This window comes from Melopsittacus undulatus, chromosome 3 (genome assembly GCF_012275295.1).
Source record: "Melopsittacus undulatus isolate bMelUnd1 chromosome 3, bMelUnd1.mat.Z, whole genome shotgun sequence".
Lineage (NCBI taxonomy): Eukaryota > Metazoa > Chordata > Aves > Psittaciformes > Psittaculidae > Melopsittacus > Melopsittacus undulatus.
In genome coordinates, this window is record NC_047529.1 from 80,340,368 (window position 1) to 80,366,874 (window position 26,507).

Sequence of the window (26,507 nt, forward strand, 5' to 3'; positions counted from 1 at the left end):
AAGTCGGGTCCTCCTTGACAAACTTTATCTCCTTCTATGACAAGATGACCTGATTACCAGGTGAGAGAGCGGCTGTGGATTTTGTCTATCTAGACTTCAGCAAGGTCTTTGACACCATTTCCCATAGAGTTCTCCTGGAGAAACTGGCTGCTCATGGTTGGGACAGCTGTACTCTTTGCTGGGTAAACAACCCCTGGCTGGATGGCCAAGGCCAAAGTGTGGTGACAAATGGAGTTAACTCCAGTTGGCAACTGGTCATCAGTGATGTTCCCCAGGGCTCAGTATTAAGCCAGTTCTGTTTAATGTCTTGTTTATCAACAGTCTGGATGAGGGATCAAGTGCACCCTCAGTAAGCTTGCAGATGACACCAAGTTGGCTGGGAGTGCTGATGTGCTGAAGAACAGGGAGTCTCTGCAGAGGGATCTGGACAGACTGGAATGACAGGCTGAGGCCATGTGTATTAGCTTTAACAAGGCTCAGTGCCTTGGGCCTGAATTTGGGCCTCAACAACCCCATGCAATGCCATAGGCATCAGGAAGAGCGGCTGGAAAGCTGCCTTGTGGAAAAGGACCTGGGGGTCCTGATTGATGGCTGCTGAATGTAAGCCTATTTGTGCCCAGGCAGCCAAGAAGGCCAGCAGCATCCTGGCCTGTATCAGAGATAGCATAGCCAGCAGGGCCAGGGCAGTGATCATCCCCCTGTACTCAGCACTGGTGAGGCCAGCTCTGGGCCCCCACTACAAGACAGACATTGAGGTCTGGAGCAGGTCCAGAAAAGGGCAATGAAGCTGGTCAAGTGTCTGGAGCACAAGTGTGATGAGGAGCAGCTGAGGGAACTGGGAATGTTTAGTCTGGAGAAAGTGAGGCTCAGGGGAGACTTCATTGTGCTCTACAACTACCTGAAAGGAGGTTGTAGTGAGGTGGGTGTTAAGTCTCTTCTCCTGGATAATAAGCAACAGGACAAGAGGAAATTGCCCTGACATTGTGCCAGGGATGTTCAGATTGGGTATGAGGAAAAATGTCATCATTGAAATGATTGCCAAGCTCTGGAACAGGTTGCTCAGGGAAGTGGCTGAGTCACCATCAGTGGAGGTATTCGAAAGATTATAGATGTGGCTCTTAGGGACATAGTTTAGTAGTGGACTTGGCAGTGTTTGGTTAGTGGTTGGACTTAATGATCATCAAGGTCTTTTCCAACAGAAATGATTCACTTCTATGCAAAAGCAAAGATGACTTCTATTTTGCACGACTGCGTCTCTAGTACCTTAGTGATAGCCTCTAAAATGGCTTAACAATCCTTATAGATCTCGAAAGGTCTCAAGCAGGTAAGTGCAAGGCAAATGGAAGAGACTCCTTTTGTCCCTAGAGTGTCCTTCAACCACAGCATACCTTATAACTCCTACCTGTCTGCCAGCTTGATATATGTAGGGAAAAAGAAGACGAAAGCATTCTTTATCCCTTCCTGCAAACAAAACCTTGATTTCAAAGGTATAAAATGCCAAACAAGAAACAAGTTTCGTTACTGAACTGCAGTATTCAAAAATTCACTATTTCCAGTAATGGCTCTGCTACAATGGTATGTATAAAGCCTCATCCCTTTCCTTGGGAAGGAGCAAGGGTTGTCACCAAAGTAAGGTTCTTCAGTCTTCAAGGTGATCTTTGAGCCTTTCACATATCTGAAGCCACCCTAGGCCTGCAGAGTCAGTGGTCTACCTGTCCCTGAGCACCCATCCCACTCCCCACTGTGCTGAGCTGCTCACAGCTAGCTGCTGTCTAAGGTCTTCAGCTGTCAGCCAAGAAAACACCACATCAATACTTTGACTCTCATTCTTTTAGTTTCTGGGGTATTGTATGGCTTTCATGTGAGCTGGCAGAAAAGCTGTGACAAACAGAAAGAAACGTATTCTACAGACAATTTGAGTTAAGCTCAAGTCACTAGAGGTGGTTTATAAAGGATTGGTTTAAAAATAAAAATCCAGTAATACTAACATGCTTTCACAATTCTGTATTATTTATAATGTGTTTTTAAATCACATTCTTGAAATTTCTGCAACATAGATACTTGACACTCCATTCCCTAATGAAATCAGTTACAAAGACAGAAATGTATCACCCTAGAATTAAGGAACAGAGCAACTATTCAATGCTATTCACTGTTAGCTGCAATACCACCAATAAATTTTGAAACTAATGACTAAAACTCTCAAACGTTTAATTTATCAGAAAACACTAGGAAATGTTAAACCAATAGTAAGCAATGTTGATGTACTTCAATGATGTCTCATTTAAAGGTCTTTTCACTACTCTACAGCTACTACTTAAACCACGTGTCCTCTCAATAAAATAAAAAAATATGTTTTCCAGGTTTGCAACAAACAGCCAAAAAGGAAGCTGCAAATACTTTTAAACATCTCACATAATTTTTATATGTTTTCACGGATTTGTATTGGAAGAAAAATGCAGAGATTTAATCCCATGGATACACAACAAAAGAAACATGTTACCAATGTGGCAAGGATGTACTATATGTATAGAGCATGGGATGTTGGGATGAAAAAGAGGCAATGATGTTAATTTCTTTCTCATGTACCAATGTTGTGTCCCATCTCTAAAAAACCAGTTTAATCAAGAAACATCTCTTTATGTGGGTACTTTGTTTGATCTTCCTTTTGGCAGAAAGATCATTTATTAAATGTGTGAAGTCCTATGAGTTTCATTTTTTTAAAGATAATACATGAGAAATGGAACTCTTGTGGAATCAGAATAGAGAACACAAGATGGGAATTTGAGCTCTTCTTGTTTTCATGTAACAAAATCATGGTCTTACTTAAGTTGATATCTCAAGTGAAATTCCAATTACTCAAAATATTTTATTTTCTAAAAAAAACCCAATAAAACAACCCGACAAAAACAAAAAAAAACCCAAACCCTGAACAACAGCCGCCTCTCCTCTTTCCCTTTCCACTCCCCCCCAATTTTATCACTTTTTACTACACTGCCTACCCAAACCATACATTCAGAGGACATGCACTGACATTACTACAAAAACAAAATGCGAGAAAGATAAGCAACCTCTTGCAAAGATCTGCAGAAAATTCATAAAATTCACACTCCTACAAACATTTTTTTATCTAAATGCATGGAGTCCAACCTAGTGGCACAGATGGCATGGTTCCAGAATACAATTTTCAAATTAAACTTACAACTTGGTTCCAGAATACAATTTTCAAATTAAACTTACAACTTGGGCAATAACCATCTGCAGTCAGCTTTAACCTTTGTGTCCTGGCTAAATGCTAATTGGCATCACTCGCTCCTTCCAAAAATTCCTTCCGAGTTTCATCCAAATTCAATTTTCTTCACATTCCATGCTATAAATGTCTCTAGTCTTGCTGCATACTTTTAAATGGCTGCCAGGAGGGACTGCACTCCCATGATACAGAGCATAATCCATTTGTATGGTTTATAAATACTTCCGCACCCTGTGGAATGGGGACTATTTTGTCAGAACAAAATCAAATTGGTTAAACTGGTGAAGAGTTGTTCTGGGTACAAAATTAATGCACTCAGTGGAGTTTTCAATTTTGCATTAGTATCCAGCTATACAGAGATAAAACCTCTGCAACAGTGTGCACAGTTTAAGGACCTAAGTGACCAGCTCATGCATGTCAGCTGGAAATGTTGTAAACCAAGATCAGCTTGGAGGCAAAGGCATGCAATAGCATCCTGGCTTTTCACAAACATACTCTACATAACTATTATGTAGCAAAGAGAGGAAAAAAAACCCTCCAAACTTCTGAATGTGACTTCCAGCACCAGAATGGGGAGGGGAAGTAAATTTTATTGTTTATATATAAAAAGGAGGGAAAACGTTCCATGTATTACAATTAACAGAAACCAATGAAAAAGACTTCAATTAAAAAAATGCCTTACCTTGAGAAGTTGAGGAAATGAACATGTCTAGTGAATAAATAGGGCTGTTCAGCAGTGCTTATGTTTTTAATCAATTCCATCTAAAAAGAATTAACAAATCACATTTTCCAGGTTACATCAATGCACATTTTGTGACAGATACAACTACACAAACAACATATGTCATTTTCAAGTCTGAATTACTCAGGAACCCTTCCCCACTATCCCTCCCAAACACCGCCATCAAGATAGCATGGTTACTGTTTCATGTTTAAGCAAAAAATTTAAGCTGCAGACACCATCCTGCCATCACCGAACTTACGTATTTCCTGTATCAGTTTAAGGAAAGGCATAAACTAAAGGAAAAATCTAACCTCTGCCTAAATCTGCACCAGAGCTTTACAAGTGGCAGCTGCCTTCTGAAAACACTGTCTCTTTTCACCAGAATGCCAAAATGTAAAATGTCTGAAATTGTAACACAAAGTAGGAGCTGAGCCAATGACCAATTTAATATAATAAAAATAGCCAACATTGACAAAGCACTGATTCACCTGTTTAAATATAGAAATCTGTATTCCTAATCCTTTAACTATTACAGCAAATTAAGAGTACAGATTAACTGGGCATTTTTAGAAAGATGATGCTAAGTTCTAGTTCAGACATATTCACTTTTTTTGTAAAAAAACAAACAAAATTTTCAGATCACTAAAATGGAATAATGTAAACAGCACAGACTGAAGACAGCGTACCATGGATATGAGTATCTATGTTGTGTAAGCCAAGCTCTATCTAGATCTAGAGAAAACAAAGCATCTAGTGGAGCACCATGCTAGTGAGTTGAAACACCCTGGTTAATTCTGCTTCCTTATTATTAATTTACTAAGATTTATGTTCAGATTTACTGTTCTGTGTTCAAATGTACATTATGCTATGGACGTTGAACCCAAATGCATTTGACATAATATGTTTATTGATTTTTGCAAACTGGGTAGTAGAAAACAATACAGAAAGTAACAGAAATTCACAAACTGGGGGGGGGGGGGAGGAAGAGAAGGTAAATCAAACATTCTGGTTTGAGCCATATCAATTGATGTACTAAATTTAAACACCATTAAGGAGACTTAAAAAAAAAAATCTATTTCATAAAACTTGAATCCTATACCTGACACAGACAAAATAACAGTCTGTTACAAAGCCAAGACAAACGGACTGATATGTGATGAGTTACTGCACTAAAATCCTGAAGAACATTGTAGAAAATAATGTCCGTGCCATAACAAATATTAAACTACATTTAAAGGATAACAATTGGGTTTTTTTTCCTTCTATCTCTCAGTTTTGCTATACTGATATTTTGCCATGGTTTTTATGCTGTATGTCACATCTTACTGCTTCTCATCCGTCTTTTATTCTCCATTTTTTCCTAGGACACATAACCTGCATTCTTCTTGCGGACTACACAAACTATAGCTATTTAACTTCTAGAACCAAATAAACAAGTGCAGAAACTGATATGCTTTTACCTACTTTTCCTCTGCCTTAAACAATTTTATACAGATACATGTACAATGAGGACTGAAAAAACAGTTCAGTTTGTCTGTGTTCTCAAGATGGGCCTTTTCCTATCAAACTAGTTCAAGTACATCAAGACTTATTAGGTACAGACCCTTTATATCAAGGCATATTAGGTCTAAGAAAGTGCATCATGATGTATTAGAATCTGAAGATATATTAAGTCTGAAGGGCTGTAAACGCAAGAGGATGGAACTTAAAAGACCACAAAAAGTAAGACAATATAAAGGAAATGAGAAACAAGAGAAAACAGACAGATGTGTGCTTTAAAAAAAGTGGCAAGAAGGGAATAGCCCCCCCTGTTTTAGTTAGTCAAATACAGACCCCAGACTGGTAGATTCAAGTACAAACAGATCTTTATACAGTTCCTTCAGTACAACATAAATGTTGTAAAAAAGAAATAAATAAACCTGAAGAGCTTGCCCAGACCAGAATTAGAAAGCCCAGGAAACTTTGTAATAATCGGCACAAGCAATTTGCTACTGTTTGTTAATTCTCTGATGAGGCAAAGGCTTCCCTAGCAAACCAAACAAGTCAACATTTCTTTAGGACTCTGTCTGCCAAAAAATTATATTCATTCATCTTGAAGAATGAAACAAGGGGAGACTCTAGAGAGTGTCTATCAGATGTCTCAATTGGCTTCTTTCTTTGTTTTCACCCAGAAAACTGACAGAGAAGTGAAATTCTCAGAACTGTATGAAGCTTTATTTATGTTTATTGGAATTTTATCTGTTACTGTATCTGCATAAATGAAGGAAAGAAGGAAGATGACAGAAGGAAGTTATTGATATGGAATAAAATGTCCATTCATGCCATTACAGTCACCACTGTAATTGCATCTTGGAATAAATAAAACCCAATCATTAGAGTATAAATATGGTGATGTAAAGATAATATATATGTGTTACAAAGCACCATGCAAGCCTCCCTTGCTCCTCATCTCTCCCTAGGGCTGGTACCAATTTGCTAGCACTAGGCAGATTCACATGACACCACTATCATGTTTCCCACTGCACTTCACCTGATGTCAGTGTTAGGTTTGTGTCAACCAGTTTTTGTACCAGCACTTCTGCTTCAGGAGCAAAGCCTGGAAAGATGCACAGAGAGCAGGACAGCATCTGGCTCCTAGTTTTTTTTTTAAATCCCTTGCTACCAAACTCGATCTCTTGAGCTATGATAATAGCTTACACCAAAGCACGCACAGAATTTTGTTTTGACTTAAAAGTACCTTCACATTTAGACACTTACTGATGAACTAGACTTGCAAGCAGATGTGGATAAAGCTACAATGTGCATATGAACAAACAAGCAAAACACATCCTTTTAAAAACCCTGCCAAAAGGGTAAGTAAGGCTCAACAGAAACAACACACAGATGTCAGGAGGGAAAAATAAGTAACTGTAATGGCTCACAGCCACATGCAAACTGTGGACATATTTCCCATGGGCCTACCTCTCTCTGATCCCACTGTGCTGAACTGATTTCAGTCTAACAAGCCAAACATTAGTCAGTGCCTCCTTTTAAGATGACTTTAAAGAAAAATAACTAACTAAATAAAGATTTTTCAAAGGTCTCCCATAAGAGTAAGGTCTCCAGTGGGTTCTTTTGCTGTTGGTTTGGGGGTTTGGCTCTTAGGTTTTACAAGATGGCTAGTGTAGAGTACAAGCACAGAGGGAGACTGAGCAGAGGAGAACAGCTGAGGAAAGCAAGCACCTTTGAAGGGAATGAGTGATGAAGGAGACAGACATATAAGTGCAAATGATACAGGAGATTGTCTTAACCAATCTAAGTTCGAAAAGACATGAAAAGGCACAAGCAGCAGAACAACTACCCTGGCAAACACCGTTAGGAAAGAGATGAACCAGAACACATCCATGTTTGAAGGGAACAGCTGCAGAAATATCTGGAGGAAGCTTGAAAGGAGGATATGCTTGCTAGGATAAGGGCCCATAAAGAGCCATTCCTCTTTCTTGCTGCTGCCCTGAGCTCTCCTGGGGAAATTAGGTTACTGCAGCAAAACAGTGCTGAAAAAGACAGCAATTTGCTTTTGAAATTAACTAAATTGCGCCAGAGGGCTCATGCTGCTAAACAAGGATCCAGGAAGAGGGAAATGCCAGGACACAACACTGGAGAGGCAGGCAGTGACATCCCATGCCCATATGCTCCTAATCCACCAGCAGAGCCTATGGCATGGCCCAGCCACATCAGCTCAACTGCAGGGCAAAAGCAAACCAAAAGCACTGGGCACACTGCATGGGAAGAGTCTATGGAGATGAGAAACCACAACAAGCACTTGCAAATACCTTTGTGGTGTGGTCAACACACATTTGCTGTCATTCTACATCTCCTACATAAACAATTTATTGTAAAAAAGAGTGTCTTTAGCATAAATGCTGATTTGCTCCCCAGCATAATATCCACCACTGTGATTCCTTTAGCTTTTATTGTAAATTTTCCTCCAAAATTCATTCTCTGCACTGATCCTTAAACAGGACCTTTAAATAAGACCAGATCTTCAGAGAGATGCAATCCCATAAATCACAAGCTGTTTCTGAATCTTAAAGCCCACCTGAGCAAGAACATCCCAAGGCAATACCCAAAGGGAAAGGTTTTCCTTAGTCTACCGTCCTACACTACTACTGTAGGATCTCAGCCATGCTGAAGAAATTAATCCACAATGGCTCAGCATCACCCATGCATTTGCTGCTGTATTGCAAATCACAATCCAGCAGATGGCACAGTTAAATGACTGAGGGAGACTGGACAGGCCCTCCCCGAGAGGGGAGAGACGTGGAGGATGGCTTTGCTCCAGCCACAGCATTGTTCCTGCTTAAAAACTCAGCTCAAGGCTTGCGAGAGAGGACACCACCTTTCCCTCTTCTGTAAACAGCCAGTTCCCCAAGCTAACTGTTCATAGCAGTCCTGTTTGGTTTGAGGTTTGCAACAGGTACATTCTACTGGGAACAAAAAGAAGTAATCTGATAATATTCCCATCCAAACAACAGCCAAAATGTTACCATTTTTTATTTTTTTTAAGTTGCTGTTATTTCACTAGGAGAATTTGAGGTCAAAATGTACAAAAATGGTGAGGCAACTGGAATTTTCCAAGGGAGGTCAGCAGGATCACACTATGGTCTCCACTAACACTGATAAAATAGGACCAAACCAAAAAAATCTCTGTATCTTTCTTGTGAGTCCTTTACCTTCCTCTACAGTTTCCAGGCATGCAGGGTTCAGGAAGCACAAGTATCTACAGGTGTTTGGTATATCACTTTCATCTCAGTATCATTTCCATAAACAACTCACAGGAATGAGAATAAGTCTTTGTTTTCAGCTTTCAAAAACTTGGAATAGTTTCAAGAATTTCTCCAGCTCCCCAAGCTGTTATAACCAATTTTGTCTTTAGAAGCACTTAAGAAAAATTAGTGATGGAATTTTAGTGTGTTAAACTGGCATTAGACATAAAGCTGGCTGCATGGCCATAAGGATGGGTGGTAGAAGTAAACAATATGAGGATAAATCATCAATTACTCCTGCAATTCATATGGGTATCTCTACAATATATCTACATCTATACTCACTCTTACTTCTCCAAATGAAAAAAACAAACAAACAAAAGAGGGTGGTGGGGAAGAAGGCAGAGAAGGGGAAGAATTATTTTGCAGGAGTTTGAGTGTCATTTTAAAGCCACATCAATTAGATTAACTTTGTGTACATGAATAATACACATTATTTTCTGAATTTAATTTATTTGGAAATATCATAGCAAATGGTAAGGCACAGATTAACCAACCTATTTCCAGAACTCACTCCCTTATGTCCACAGATGTCCAAATGCTGCACTTATAATTGCTGGCAGGCACATATAATTTGGGAAAATGTCTTTGTAGAAAGGAGACTGGGAAAGGCAATGAAAATATAGATTCTAGTTATTTGCAATCTCCATAGTCATTAAGAACACCTACATGCTTAACTTTATTCAACAACAGCAGACTACATAAGCTAAACATTTACATAAAAGTCTTGGCTGGATCAGGGCATTAACCAAACACAGTACAGACAAATTACAGAAGGAAGAGAGTCATATCTTCAGTGAGAAGCCCATGCTCATGCTGGGAGCCTACAGCCCAGCCCAGCTCTCTTTTCTCTCATTCCAGTGCCTGGAGCCTGAGACCATCCATTCTCTTAACTTCCCCTTGTGCACACCACATTAAAGGTGGGAGAAATAATTTCTTTTTTCCTATTCTGCTCATAAAAAAATGAGAAGACAACTAAAACCACCCTGAACAACAGAACAGTTACTGTCTCCAGGCTTGTTTCCTGCTGATCAAAGGCACTTTTCAGCTAAAGTACTCATTAAATTATGAACGTATTGTAACTATGTAAATAAGATATAATTTAAGAGACTCAAGTTATAGTAGGGCAATCTATAGAGTACATCATTAGCTCAGTGTCAATTTATCCAATATCATCTGTGTTCCAGCACATTTGCTATCTAGTAACCGAACAACTTCTGGCACATAAAAAATAATGTGGATGTTTATCCTCTGTCAGTGTACTGGTTGAATCAAAAATAAGCCCAGACCTCTCCAGAATCTCCACATGCTGGACTAAAGCACTGAAGAGTGTTGTGTTGTGATATCTGATGAAGGACATAGCCAAAACCCAAGCAACCCAAAACACAAAAGCAGTCATACCCACTGAAGTCTTCTATCCCATATCCTACAGTTAAACAGAAAAACTAACCAGGCAGTAGCTCAGGATAGTTTGACCCTGACTTGAGGGGACCCGATGGGACCATCCTACAGACTCCCGAGGCTCCATGGTGCTGCCAGTAGGATATACAGAGGGATTCTGCAGTAACTACAGCCCAGGCCTTCCCTTGGCCACAAGCAGGGGCACTGGGGAGACGCTGTCCTCCCCCCCCCAGCCTTTCCCCTGGGGTGTTGCACCCAGCTGTGCACAGAAGCCTTTGGGTTGGCATGGCAGCTCTGGCTAGTTGGTCCAACCTTGCACTGAACTTTAACACCATGTGAGGTTAGGTAAGGCAGCTGCGGGTGAGACACCAATGGCCATCTTGGAAGGGAGGAAGGTGGGACCTGCAGGACAAATACTGCTCCCAAATTTCCATTTGAAACGAACCACTGCGTCTAAAATAACTTCTGCTCATAAACAGGCTACAAATAAATCAACCCCGATCATAGCACAATGCCACTGCCAGGCCCAGGTCTGTATATATCATCTCATATATCCTTTTGTGGTTTGCTGGCTGCTATTCCTAGAAGTGACACAGGCAGCTATTGCAGCCTCTACCTGATCTGTAGATCAAAATAGCAGCTGTGGGCAATTTGTGTGCAACAGCCATGGTCTATTGCATCTGACCATATCCATGCACTTCAGAGCCTGAGGTTTTTTGTATTACTTGCATCAGCATCTCCTGATGGCAGTGATACTTAGAGGGCAAGTGGTTACCCTAAATACAAAAGAATTTAAATAACGGGATCTTTTGTGGAATCAAAGCTGCAAAAATAATGCCCTCTACAATTTTAAAGGAACAGGAAAAGGGGTGTCTGGATAAAGAGGCTTCATGCAATAGTTTCATTTGCTTTGGTGAGGGTTGTGTGATAACATGAAAAAGGCAGATGAGTAAGAGGCTGAGATAGGATCAAGGATGTGTCAAATTATAGCAACACGGGTTAGTATAGCACTGGGGAACAACTTTTTTAAGTAAATGTGTCCTAAAAAATTCTGAATGAAGAAAGTGAGGAAAAAAACCCAAACAAAACAACTGTTGGCTATTATTTACTCCTGCTCTACTAAAAGAGATGCAAGTTAGGTCTATATAAGCTGGCCTGCTTATATGATAAATGGTTGTGCCCTGAAGATACATTAATACAGATCCCAGAAGCTGTTAGCACCTAACTTCTCTTGTACTAACCCTTCTTGCTTCACTGCTGGACTAACTGCTATGCTGACTAAATTCACGAGCTGGCTCATTGGAAGTTAGTTTTTCTGGTTAGCTTCCACATAGTGTTGCTCTTGGCTCCATCATCCATTTTGCTTATTAACTGAAGCCACTCAGATGATGATGAATTCTGGCTGATTACTCAGGTCAAAGATCCAGTATGCATTTTCAATATGATTTCTGCCAGCACATGCCCTTGTCTCTCAGTTTCACAAACATACTAAGAAAACAGGATTTAAGATGAAGTTACCTGTTCATTTTTGGTCAGTCTTGTCTTGTTATGGATGTCAGATGTAACCAGGTTGAATCCATGTTTCTCTGATAAAATTCTCAAAAGCAAAACCACAGTTCGACTCCCACACTTTCCAACTCTGTTGTAGACCACCTGGCTGGGGAAAGGAAGTACCTAAATAGAGATTGAAAAAACATGGAGTCAGTATATTGGTATTTTTGTTTCTGTGTACCTCTGAATCACAGCATGTTTTGACTGTAAGCCAACAAATACATACAGGAGAATTTCTAGGGCTCTGCCCAGGTCAGAAGTATTCACTTTCATCAGCAAGTTAGAAGCTCTTTAGACTAGAAACACATGGCTCAGAGGCTGGCAAGCTAAGATATGCCCCTCATGGTCCACTTTAAGCCAACTACTCCAGATACATTAAGCCTCTGCTGATGTCTTCTAGAGAAGATGACGATGTGCTTAAACTTGCTGCTTGGTAATCTCAGTACAAATAATCACCTTTAGTTGACCACCTCCCATACAAAGAACAAAGAGGAGTGACTTTTTACTACAGTTTGGCAACTAAAAGTGAAGCTGACATAATGCAAGAGGAATGCCTAAAGTGAAAAACTTCAGCTTAAAAAGAAAAAAAACACCATAACCTAGCAACAACCACCAGCTGTACAGAGCTAAGATTAATCAACTGTTTCAACTTCAAATGTAAAGATCAATCTTCCAAAGAGACTCATAGAACAAATCATGACACTGGCTACGTATGTACTTGCAGAATAAACGATGCTTGGGACACAGGCAGCCTGGAGGTCAACTGACACAGTCTAATCACCTCTGTAGAGGTAATGTTCACTAAACCTCAAAACAGAACAGCCACATCCAACCTGCCCACTAGGAATGACCTCCAGCCCAAGCTCTCTTGCACCACACTCTTCTCCCATGGGAAACAACAAAAAATGAGCAGTAATTCACTGTCTTGAAGTAAACTGGATACAGCCTTGGCTTGTTTCTGGATGATATTCGTGGGCTGTTGCTTCAATAAAAGGCATTCTGAAGTCACACTACTGCACTAGACAAAGTATAGCATATAGCAGCAGCATCTGATAATATAGGCCAAGAGGCATCTTTTCTCAAGCCTTTTAAACTGGCTAACACAGCTAGGAGTTCACTTTCATCCACAGCAGTGCATCCATCACACTCACTTATGGGAAGTTAATTTTCCTAGTAAGAGGACAGCACAAAATGTTTCCTGACACAGGGAATGCATCGGGGTTCCAGGCAATGTGTTCAGTGCAAAAAACAACTCACATGCCAGAGTAATAGTGTGTCTCAACCTATAGTTACTTCTGCTGTTGATGCAATCACATTCTCCAAGCAGAAGGATTTCTAACAGAAGTCATATGAGGCATATGGGCTTCTGGCACTTCTTATGGTATCTGAAAAGCTAACAGATCTTCATTAGAGAACAAAAAATAGTCCTCAGGAAACCCTTCAGATTACTTTCCAAGAGGACTGCAAACTAGAACAAAAAAATCCATAAATAAATAAAAGGAAAATCTGAATTCCCCTAAATATAATGGTAACATACTGGCACTTTGCTATTAACATTACACTTCATGACAGTAAGAACATTACTATTGCTACTGGTTGCACTGTTTAGGATATCCTTCACTACAACATGAACATGGAAACCATCATTCTCCAAATTACCTTGGGAAGGGGTAGGTATTCGTTGAACATGCTCTTGGTTAAGCTTTCCAACCTACCCAATCACACCTGCTGATTCAGCAACTACACATGGGCTTCCAAGGCTCATACAGAACCTACATAACACACCAAGTCTAACTATTTTGTGATGTTTTTATAGTTTTCTCTGAGATACTGAGCCCCCTTATTCCTTATCAATCTTTCCCTCAGAAGCCTTGCTTCCTGTGAAACGCAAAATCCCAGGCTCAATGATTAGAGAACTCCAAGGGTGATGAATTTAACATGTCCCCGCTACAGCTGTAGCTAACCTTTTCCAAAATGACTGCTAATTATGTCTGAAAGGTTAACATTTGAACACATTATATTATGTTGATTGTAACACCAGGAACACCATCATGGAAAGTTTTCCTTACGCAAGAACACACACAAGCCGTATTCTGGATTGTCCACTTTTTGATTCATTTCTTTACACAACAAAATCCAGTATTTGCCCCAGCCCTGCAGCACTATCAAGCAACCACCCTGTAACTTGTGGAATGGATGAGAGGTTCTCCTCTGCTCAGATGTACACTTCTGGCATATTATGCTCTGCAAATATGTGAAGTCTTTAAGAGAAATGCTAAGTAGATGCTGACAAGTGCCAGTGAAGGAGCAAGAGCACACACAGAATGTGTTTGCCTAGCATCTTGGAAATGTGATAGATGATGAGAGTTTGTAGAGCTGTGGAAACATTTAAAAATGCTCCATTAACTGCTTGGATTTTCATAGCAGAGCTGCACTTCGCCATACAACAAGCAAAATTTTGTCTTCATTGGTACTTCATTCACGTGGAATTTTGCTGCACGCAGATCACATCCAAGTTCTAATTAAATCCCTGACTTGATTAGCCAGTAACTTTGGGTGAATTTTATTTATATAATTCTCTGAAATGAAATTAAATTAAAGCAAGAATTTATTAGGTCTCTTTTCTATGTGCAAGCAACTTTAGCAGCCAAAAAAGTGACAGTTGCCACCAACTTCTGCCAGTTCTCACCTTTCTTTTTGAAACTCACCCTCCTATGTAGCACACTATTCTGTTTTGCACGCTGACAATAACCATGGCAACCCCCAATAAGAAACTGTAAGCAAATACTCACTGCAGTTACACAAAACTGAAATAAAGGGCTATTATTTTCAGACAACTGTTTAGCTTAAAGGAGACAAATACATCAATGCCTTAATTCAGTAAACATCTGAATGCATCCAGGTAAAAACAGACAGGATTCAAGATTAATAAATGCTACAGCTCAAAGCTCACTTCAGAAGAACATAGTCACTAACAGTAATCAAAACTTCACTGACAGCACTGCTAAATGTGACCGGCTTTAGGGATGTGCTGCTGAAGCTTTGCTCATATTTCTTCTGTTTACATCACCATTCCACTTCCATACCCGAGTGCACCAGAGGGTGTGCCCAGTATACAGAGCCACTCAGTACACAGACTTTTGGACATAAGCAAGTATTTGTTTAATGTAACCAGTTTCCTTGGGATGCTGCAAACCTGTTTTTGGCATTTTAGAAAGTGTCTTAAGTAATTTTCTAAAATGTCTAAAATTGACGAAGAAATATTTCCTCCTGGATCCTGAGTTTGTATTGTTATAAAAATTTACCGCAAACCGGGTTTTGTCCCAATTGATTTTATTCACAATTGATTAGAAATTTAAGAGAGGCAATAAGCAAACAGCACTGGGTGCGCAGGGGAGTCTCCGCTCCACCAGCAATGCACACCGGGATCATTGGAGTACAGTCTCTTACACTTCTCAGTCTTGGGTTTTAGCCAATCCTGTTGTCTTCTTTACCCGAATATCGACGTGGCCCCTTTCCTTTGTTCTTTTCTTGTTTGCTGGGGTCTTTCTCCGGTGAAGACGTTGCTGAATTTTCTTAGTAATGTATTAACAGAAAAATGATTACAAGCTTAACGGTAGTCTTAACATTTTGTTCTATACCTTATATGGTTATTTGCCTAGTACCCAAGTTTGCAACATCCTGTAACAAAATGTATCTCTTGGTTATCTAATCTCCTTAGGCCAGTCAAACCGTTAAAAGGAAGTCCCCTTTGAAAAAACAAAGCGATTGATTAGGAGAGATTATCCCCTTTGTTTCTCCTTATTGACAGGAGCACTTATGATAATCACGGTCACAAAGGAGGGCTGGTTTCACACAAAGTGCAATGGCGACAAGGACGCCTAAATTCCTGACACGAATCATTCCTGTATATTTCACAGTATCAGGCACCTCTAGAAATGCAAGAAATTGAAAACTTCTTCTGAGAGGAACTTCTTTCTCTCTTCCCCTCCCAACCCCCCAGTACTTACAATAGACTCAGACAATAGAAGAAACGGTGACAGAGAAGGCACTTGAAAAGGAGGTTCCTATTATATTAGCAGAAGCAAGATAGAAAACAGCAATTGGAAGTTTACAAAACACTAACTGGATTACATTTTATTTTACAATAAGAGTATGCATCATGTAGACTAACTGCTGAGGTGATGCTCTGGCAACAATATTCATGTAACAATATACACAACCTAAAATAGTTACAATGACTTTATTGAGCACTGCATCAAAGCCCAGAGGCAATATAAACAATTCAAATATGTAATTCACTTTGGAGTTAGACGAATTAGTACTTACAGCTATAAAAAAGTAAAATCCACAGTATAATTACAACAGCTCTCTCTAAGGGTTTGGAAAGTTATATAACAATTTACTTGTCAGTTCAAACTGAGCTTTTTTTTCTTTCATTCCACACTTAAAGATGTCAGCAACCATTGTGAATGAAATCAAGAAAAAAAAGCAAATTTAAATCAAAATGAATGTACATTACAGATGATGATTGACAAGTAGTTCTGCCAGTTTTAGGAGGGGAGTAATTTCTCAGATAGCCTGACAAAAGCTCAGGCTTCCATCTTCAGTGGTGGCTTTGTCTCCAGGTAAACCTTTGCACCATTTAAAGAAATAGGTAATTACTTGTAGTGTCAACAGTTCAGGGATCCACCCGATGGCCTAAGGCATTCCACTTTTACTGAACCAAATCCAGTGTGATTTTGCCAAAAATTTCCCAGCCCAGGTACAATTTGCCCAGACAAAGAACTCATGTCAGAGATACATGTTCCCAGATGCAATCCATTACTTCCACATCTTCTGCAAGCAAGTGACCCCTGTCCTTATTCCTAAGGAGAGCCAGAAGTAGGTGCCAGTATTGGCTTCCCCCTTCTGAGCAAGCACTAACCTGCAGTCAGATAGCACTCCATGTTTATCAGGTGAATGAGGCAAACCCACACAGACAAAACTGGTGAGATCATGAAAGCAATGAAACATTTGCTAATGACACACAACCCTGTATATCACATCTTCCCAGTGCCAACTTTTCATTTTTTTCCCATCCATCTGAGGCTGAATTACAAGAATTTAGGAAATTGGTTATAGGGCCAACGCAATGGCCCATCTTGCTCACGAGTGGTGGAAGACACTAGTTAGGCACTTGCCAACCTGAGCACTGCCAGCAGTTTATTTCTCTCCTGTCTCTCTCCTCCTCCAGTGCCCCCAAAGATTGCAGATAGGTTGTTAGAAGGTACATCTATGCCTGTTGCTTAAAGAATTTCTTACACAACGTGCTATACCAACAAATTCCAGAATTCTGTTACCCACCATGCATTTCATTTTTAGCTCATCTTTTACCAACTCCAGAGAATATCCATTCTCACACTGTGAGTTTCATGAAGACAGATCAGATAATTTAGTCACCAGTTTTCAGGTTTTCTTAGATTGGCTGGATGCCTCTATTTAACTGAGGTTTGTCACAAGCCTGCCATGGCCTATTAAAAGACAAACTATAAGGCGACTAAGAGATAGCATATTCCAAACCTAGCTTCAGGAATTGCTGCACAAAATTTCATTCCAAGCAAATATCAACTTACTCACTTTCAAAGCATTTACAATGAAAAAGTGCTAACACAAAGATATGTTGGCAGAAAACATGACTGAAAAATGAAAGAGAGAGAAAACAAAGTTATCCTCCTTCAACTCCAGGTAAACCACACAGATCCAGTTATCAAGATCCATCTATGCAGCCTAGTGACACTGGACAGAGACAGGCTTTGGAATTAACCAACTCTTTAACAGACCAGACAGCATGATCTTCTCTATGGGTCACTGAAAATACACTAGAAACCACATGAAAGGTAAGGGTGAAGTTTGTTTGTTTTCAAAGTTTGAAAGCCTTCAAGCTGCAGCGGAGCACTGAAAATAGGGAAGCAGAAGAAACAGAAGATTCTCCTGTTGCATTTTCATTAAGCAACTAATTTTAACTGAAAGAGTATGAGTTCCCCCCCCACACACTCCACCCCAAGCAATGCATTTCATCTGTCTGGCAGCTGACATTTTTGGAAGAGTAAGTTTAAATGTGTTCTCTAATGAATCAACATCCCTAAATACCAAAATAAATTGAAAACATAAGCAAGGAGCACTAGCAGCAAAAGGAGACTGGCTGTAGACAGACTTATTGAGACTAAAGAAAAGCATTACTATGAAGTGTCTGCCAAAGTTAGTGGTTCCCCATGTGCCCCACAAAACAGATCTATATAACCAGTATCAAAACTTACAATATTTTTTCTGTGAAGAAGCATTTCACCCTTACAAATTTAAAGAGTTTGATCCAAAGCATAGTAGTCTCTCTGTAAAGTCTCAGATCAGGCCCCATTACAAGATATTATGGTTATACATACAGCAAAATGAAACTATGACAACCTGGGCAAGTTACAAAGAAAAGGTCAAAGATCAAATTTTCAAGGTTTTGGCTGCATCCTATTAAAACATTTTGGTTTGCTCCTTTTATACCTTGCACCTGATTTAGCTTCCTACAACAGCAGCTCACAGCTGAGCAAACCCTCTGCTTCAGCAGAAATCTGCTGCACAAGATTCCCCTGCCCAAGAGTGCAGAAGCAGGTTTATTTCAGGTATCTGAAGTTACAGCAACATTCAAATCCAGCAGATGTATACAAAGAGATAAACAGACTGGTAAAGAGCACATGCTCTGTTCATTCAGCAGTTCTAGGTGGTCACTAATGCCAGGCAGGCTCTGGAGGTGCAAGCAGGACCCCTAGCTCCCTCATCACTCAGCAACACTCACTGTACACAAGCAAAGGCTGCTCTGGCTCCCGTCAGAGATGAAGCAGGTGAGAGGAAATCACCCTACCCAAAAGGTAATTGTTTGGCAATGAGGTACCTGTTAAATCTTTTTCCTTTCTCCCTTTCTTAACTTAGCATGCTTTTCAATCTCCTCTTCATTCTTCTTGTTTTCCTCTGCAATTTGGGATCTACTGGGATCAAAATTAAATATAGTGCTGTGTCTAAGACCAAAAAGAACTGAATAGTTATTCTTTGTATATTGCGGATTTCCCTTTTTAATACATCTCAGGGTGGCATTCTGAAGAATCAAACCATATAAGACTGTTGCTGGTATAGAAAGGGGTGCTGAACAAAGTCATCACTTCCTCCTTTACCCTACATGAGTGTATGAAGATTACAACAGAAAGAGAACAGGAAGACCATCAAAAGTTTTCTTGTGGAAAGCAATATTCTCACACCTTACTTCTAAAGTTCTTCACATTGTGGAAGTCATCTTGTTTATGTATGCATCTATCTTCTAATGATATAAAGGAGAGAAATGATATAAGGACAAAGTTCACTGACTCTGGTATTCATTGTGGGGGCTAGTATGAATTCAAGTAGGTCAAGAATTTTGGTGTTGCTAATTACCCAATTTTCCACTGGAATGTTTTACATGTCATATCGAAAACCCCTTAAGCTGCAGAATTTGTGCAGCTTTTACGCTATATGTACATGTATCTTGGAACTGTAAAATTTAAAACTGCTGGTTTTCCTCCTGAGCCTAGGGTTTTGTACACTCTGTGATGTGTTCAGAACACACTGGCACAGTTATTCTCTGCTTAAGCAGTAAATCCTATCACATCCAACCCACATGTTTATACTGGAGACTTACAACATGAGAGATATTAAGTAGCTAAGCCTGGTTTTAAAACTTTTTGTAATACATCACAGTACTGGTGTTCCCTTAAGTAACCTAACTAGCTTAGAGTAGTTTCTGTCCTTTCAATGTAATATACATGAATTCACCCCAAAATCAATAATACTGGATTTGAATGTCATAATTGCTAGACTAAATAATTTATTCCTCTACCTTTCTTCAGCTTAAGGGTTAACCCTTTTGTACCTATTGGGGTTGACTATCTATTGGGCTGCGCTAGTACAACTCCTCACGGTTTCATCATTGCCAAGGATGTGTCATACTTTATTTCAGTTTGCCCTCCCGCCCTTCACTTTAGTAGTTTCATGTTTTATTACAATGTCTCCAGCACACTTGTCTTTTCCAGTGCACTTGGAGCAGGCACTTTATAAGTCAACTGCAGCCTGAAAGAAAGGCTGTTTATAGCCATAATTGGATTTTAATTTATAAAACAAGCCAGTTCTGCTGGACTGTAACTCAAATGTTCATTACTAATGAGCTGGCTCTGAGGTGCTCTCGCTCCACATGTTCAGAGGAACTCAAAGGGACTGAATTTACCTCACAGCTGACAGTTACAGATTCAAATCTAGCTCATGACAATGTGTCACCACCTGGAAGGAGCAACACCAAAAAGTACCTACAGGAAGTACAGTGTGCTACTAGCCAACAATTCCAGCAGAGCCAGAAGGAATCCTAGTGTCACCTGAAATGACTCAAAGGCCCAGAATACCTTTTCTGACTGACCACAGTGCATGCCGCAGTCACAAGTGGATCCTGTGGTGTTGGTGATGCCCCAAGTTGGAGGCAATAATGAATGCAGCCCAGTATCAAGTGCTCCCATTTCACCCTTCTGCAATCTGAAATGATCCATCTGCTCCTCAAGCACACCAAACCTCATTCCTGGTGATCAGCGCAGAACTCCTTTCCATTTGAATGGAGGGAGCTTCTCTTTTAGCTACGGTATTTCACATAGAACAAACCTACAGGTCGCAAAACTGGCGATATCAGAATTTTTCTATTTTGTGTCACAGTGGGTAGGCTGCTGTGGTTCACCTTTAACTATGCACACAGCCTGAAAATTAAAGTACAGACCAAATGACTGAATACTTCCTAAGCATCTCTGAAATTAGATGGATGAAAACTACAGACTACTGGCATTAAAAAAATCTGCATCCCTGTTGTGTCTCAAAGCCTTTAAAAATTGAGAGGCTGAAAACATTGGGCTTTGTAAAGCCAATTCATTACTGTTTAAACTTTTGCAGGATGTCAGCATGCACAGTATGTCTCATGATTTATCTTCTTATGACAGGCAATCTGGCTTTAATTTCCCAAGTCTCTTTGTATTGTTCATTTACTATCAGTTAACTTCCCCATATCAACACCTTTCTGATACACTATAAACTGAAGTAGCATTAAAAACAGAAGTAATCATTTTCTTTATATTGGTAAACAACAAAATACAATAATTTACTGTTCTCAAGATTCTTGATCGATGAAGTTATATGAACAAAACAAAAATTAGTACTCCATTACTATTCAAATATTTTTATGATGCAATTCTCAAAGTAATAGTACAGATTCAATTCTAGTGTATTGTACTGTTATATCATTCACCACCTGTAGCTTCAGCAGGACTCCAATCAATTATAAATAACAGACAATGGGGAAATCTTCTGGAAAAATCATTTTTTTCTTTCCTTAAGATACTGCCATTTATAAGAAAGGAGAACAAAACTTAAAAAGGACATAAAATAATTATTCCAAATATTTCTACAATTATTTTACACTGCCTTTAAGAAACTGAGGACAGTGGAGAAATATTTTGGTTTTTAGTATCACTATTTTATTCACTATACTACACTCATTCTCAGTTATACAGTAAAATAGTTATTCAAACTATAAAGGGGATCTTTGTTGTTAAGGCACTTACTGCATTTCGATTTTTATCAGCCAGGTACTGTGTCTAGGAATCACTAGAAGTTACTCTATTTTAGCATTTCTAAATTCTGATGACTTTTGCTAGATTAAAACTTTCACACTGCACAATATCTCATAAACAATTCTTCATTTTACAAACAGAACAAGGCTTTTTAATGACTGAAATCTCCTCCCACCCTGCCCTGTATGGATTGCTTCAAAGATTATCCACCATTTGTTTTAGAACAGCTAAACACAGAATATCAACTCTATCACAAAGACACACTACTATTCATGATCTTAAAATCCCTACTAAGCATGAACCTAAAGTGAAACAAATCTTTCTTGGTTTTTGTTCCAGTGCCTCACCACCATCACAGTAAAGAACTTCTTCCTTATATCCAACCTGAACTTACCCCGTTTAAGTTTAAAACCATTCCCCCTTGGCCTACTGCTGCAGTTCCTGATGAAGAGTCCTTCTCCAGCATCCCTGTAGGCCCCCTTCAGACGCTGGAGGCTGCTATGAGGTCTCCATGCAGCTTTCTCTTCTCCAGGCTGAATAAACCCAACTTTCTCAGCCTGTCTTCATACTGGAAAATATTATATTGTGTCTATGCATTTTATTTCTTTTCATTTTGAACTCACCCATTTCTGTATTAATTTAAAGCTCTGAAGCACTGTCACACACATGCTATGCATAGAGTTTTGCTGACATCCTAACAGATATCAAAAGACCTTGCGTCCATCACAGGCATCCCGTGGGACAATCATCAAGAAAAGGAGAATAGACCACTTGAATTTAATTCATCTGTCATCTATGTGCACAGCTCCTTTACACATACAGAAGGACATATCCTGATGCTCTTGCCAAGTTCTCAGGGGAAAAGCTTTCAATCAATAACAACAATAGGTTTGATAAAGATCACATAATTTGTCCTCAGATGTCAGCTTCACCACATTGGATAGAGGAAAAAAACTTCAGGAAGTTTTGCTAAGGAAATAGCTAACCCAAATACGAGAACAAAATACACCTGTTTGTTTCAGAAATGCTCAGACATGAAATGTATCAACTGAACACCATCAGTCTCTAATAAATACCAATTTCACAGGTTTTTTAAAAACAGGCCAGCATCATCTATAGTCTGTAAGAGGTTAAGAGAGGCTAAACAAAGGATCCTTTTGCAAAAACCTTCAAATTAGAATTTTCAAATGCATATTAAAGAAAACCCAAGGAGACTGAGAAAAAACCTAGCGAGAAAGAGATCTGAGCTAGGAAATTCAAGTGTTTTAACTTGAAGAATTATTTTTTACTGACAGAGTAGGGAATGTAGTTTAGCCAAATGTCAGATACTAACACCACCAAGACCAGGGGTGTGCTAGGGTTGTTGGAGATTGCAGCTACCTGGAAAGAAGCACACACAGAGATCTATCTCAGAACTCATCAAACCTAGGATGAGTCCATCTCTGGCATCTAAGGACCACAGAAGAGTGGCCTACACCAGACACATACCTTCATACTACAGGCACAGGAATCTTCATACCAATGGCAAGGGTAATCACTGCTAGTCTAACAGTCAAGTAAATGTTTACTGGGGGAAGACTTGAAAAGCTGGCTGAACTGGCCTTAAGGGAAGAACCAGAACCACACCAGCAACGTTCATGTACAGCATTGAGCAAATCTTTCCTTCTCTACTTGCACTGAGAAAATTCCTGCTGCCACATTTATTTGAAAAAAAAACAGCCTAATACCCTGACCTCCTGAAACATGATGATGCTATTCCTTATTCAGAGAACAAGAGCTATTTTCAGTTTTTCCACTGGGAAAAAAACCCACATAGTATTTAAAGAAAATAAAGTTTTGGCACCTAGCCATGACAAAAAGCCAAGACTAATACGATTTCCAACAAAACACTGGAATGCACTCTGCAAAACAGTGCAGTCCAGTGCATATCGACTGTTGGTGGCCTTCCACTACAGCTAACTACATACTATCAGTGTTAGCTAGCAGTCATCCCAACCCTGGGCAATGCCTTGTTGTTCACTACCTCAGTTTCTAGCTTTGAAGCATTTTTAAGCAGACACACAAAATTAGAATCCTTCTAACTCTGTAACGTACTTTCTAAACCTTCCAAATCCCCCTCTCATGTTTTCATTTAATTCAGGGCATGCTGCAGTTCCCCCTGATGAATGCAGCAGGCATTAGGGAAATGCTGGAGAGCTTCATGTAATAGTGCCACATGAAACTGACCACAGTTGAATACAGCAGGGCAAAGATATGCCTGCCATGGTAAGTGACTGCCAGGATTGAAAGAAACAAATTAGGGGATTTTTCATCCATGTATTGTGTGTGCTGCTAAAGAAAGGTGCATCACACCATCTATGCTTTGTGAGGATCATGACTGAAAATACTATTTGTAATGAAAAACTCCAGATGTTGGATTCAGGATTAATTTCTTCTGCCACTTCTTTAGGTGTCAACCTAAGCCATTCATTGACCTTAACCGTCTATTAGTTTAAATGTGGACAGTTATCTAGGCATGTGAATAGAGGCTACCTTAATGATAATGACAATTATAGTGAATTTAGTTCAGGCAGATTTCACAGTTCAGAACTGAAGCTGTAGGAGGGTAAATAATTGCACTTAACCAATAATGCAATGCATGAGGTTCACAAAGCAAGAGCATCTTTATGCAAAACATGACCTGAAGCAAATACCAGTAATTAGCAGCCCTCTTACCAATCCCCACCCACATTTTGATTACAAGAATGAAAAACAAAACAAAAAATCCGCACCCAAGAAAAAGCAGACTTGCCCACATGTTGTCCAAAAGGTGCTCAAAATGTGCACATGCATCCATGTTTTAACAGTTTGTAAACACATGCAAGTACTTAAAAAAGAACAGTTTAAACTTGTAAAAGGCCTGTTATTCCACCGAGCTACTGACCAAGCTTTCAGAGGGGATTACAGAGGAAGCCCAAAAACTTTACTGACTTTTTGTAGGTAATCAAAGAGTACCTACACAACCAATGAATTGTATAGGTATTTAATCAGCTAGCCTTTCTACAGACAGCTGAGCTGCAGCTGGATGAAACTGTGTGGATACAGCCAAAATTACATGTTTAGATAGGCAAAAGAATTTTTCATAATGTAAACAGGAAAGTGTCTGGGTTGAATAAATCTGTACTGCTGCTGCCCATTGGCATAGAGTTCCCAGCCACAGCACCATTAACTGCTAACACAAAATTCCTGGTGAGAAAGGACCAGAATTTTAATAAAGTTTCCAAGGTTAAAAATTCTTATCCAGATTACAGCCTTTTCCTTACTGGCACAACTAGGCACTTCTGAATGCTAAAGGCAGCATGAAAATAGGTCTGGAGTAACCACTGCCTTACTCTTCCGAGCTGATTGTTCACTGTGGATACCTGACAAACATAATGCTTTACTCCATGCAAGCTGCTGTACTTCTGGGAAAGAGAAGCAGATGGTACCCAAATAATAATAATAATAATAATAATAATAATAATAATAATAATAATAATAATAATAATAAACTAAAATAAAATCTTGCAAGAGCATAAGAGGGTATTACATAAATTTTAAGTGTGAAACATATGTTTAGCCTTAGATTCCCTCCCATCCCATCTCATTTAGTAATTCTGAACTTAATTTTGTTGCTTCTGTCTACATCTATTTGTTTTTGTAACTGCATGCAGAAAACATCATTTGTGTTAAGAGGAAGAAAATCAGATGTATATCATACCTCTGAACTGACTGAATTTCAGGAGTATAATAAATTTCCACATATCAGCTGAAAGCTACAAATCTCATATGCACACAGACTTTGCAGCAACAATGTGAAGAAATAGAAATTATTTCACTGATAACTAAGCTAGGTCAAATCACTTTCCATATTACCTTCCTTCCACTGGCTGAAAGTCAACTGTTTCACTACACTGATGCACACACATGGTTGAGCATTTAAACTCAAGGCCTGGTGGTTCAGGGTGTGATTTCATGGTGAGTTTGAAGAGAGGTAAGTGAGGGCTACCACCAGAGAAAGTGGCTCTTAACCTCCACCCCATCTCTAACTACTCACTCTCACCAGCTGCGCTAGCATTCACAGTAGGTCACATCACCAAAATAATCTGTCTGAAACTAAACTAGGAGACATGCACATTTCCAGGTTTCATGCTCTAGCTCATCCTCATCAGCCCAGCAGGACTCCTGTACTGCTGAGGAAAAAAAAAAAAAGACCTTTTCATCAATAGGCTCCACTTTTTGGCTAGAAATGACCATGGAATCTCACCTTTCACAGGGAGCTCTTAAAACAGGTGAGATTTCTACTTAAATACCAATAGAACTTACAAAAGGATTCAGGAATCTATGTTCCATTAAACCAATACTACTTAAAAAATGTTTATATTAAAGAAAGCCATAGACTCTATTATTTAAATTAGCCTATGGCTAATTAATTATTATTATTATATGCATAAACACAGTATCTCTGCTTCTCTCCTGCTTTGCTGTCTTACAAGTAACAGTGAGAATTCTGCATAACTTCAAAAGGAAACTTGCAGAAAAGCTGAACCTTCAAGTGTTGAAACTGCACAGCATAAAAACCTTCAAAAGACTTCATAAACCACAGTTAGCTCTACCCAAATACCTCAGTAATAAGACACTACACTATACCTACAGAAATAAAGTGAGTCTGGATAAACTAGAACATAGCATGAGAATGGTTATTTTGTTTTTTAAATAGCTACTATGCAAAATGAGTCATAATAGACTTCTTGTCAGGAAAGACAGATACAAGACAATGTAAGATCAGGTTTTAGAGAATAAAACAACACAAGATACAAGAAAACAAACCAAGAGACCCTAAATGTCTGCTTCTACTTTTTCTTGTAGAAACCATCACAGTGCTGGTCCACCTGTCATGAGGTGCCAAGATAATGATGATGGAAAAGTCAATGCTGCAGTCATAGGCGATGAGAACAGTGTACCTATCCCTATAAAAGTAATTATTACCCACATTCATTATATACTGCTTTGTTTGAAATTACTGTACAGAGCAGCAGAGTCCATTTCTAGTAACTGATGCCAGGAAAAAGGCCATCTTCACTTGCCTTATTAAC

General features: G+C 39.3%; 1 protein-coding gene across 2 annotated transcripts in view; it reads right to left on the reverse strand.

The window, feature by feature from the left end:
- Positions 1-26,507, reverse strand: part of UST (uronyl 2-sulfotransferase) — a 194,417-nt gene that overhangs the window by 71,391 nt on the left and 96,519 nt on the right. For both annotated transcript variants that reach the window (XM_031049854.2, XM_034061059.1), the window contains exons 3-4: positions 11,699-11,854; positions 3,933-4,012 (exon numbers count right to left, since the gene is read on the reverse strand). In XM_031049854.2, the coding sequence (XP_030905714.1) occupies positions 3,933-4,012 (80 nt within the window). In that variant the 5' untranslated portion in view covers positions 11,699-11,854. The remainder of the gene's footprint in view (positions 1-3,932; positions 4,013-11,698; positions 11,855-26,507) is intronic.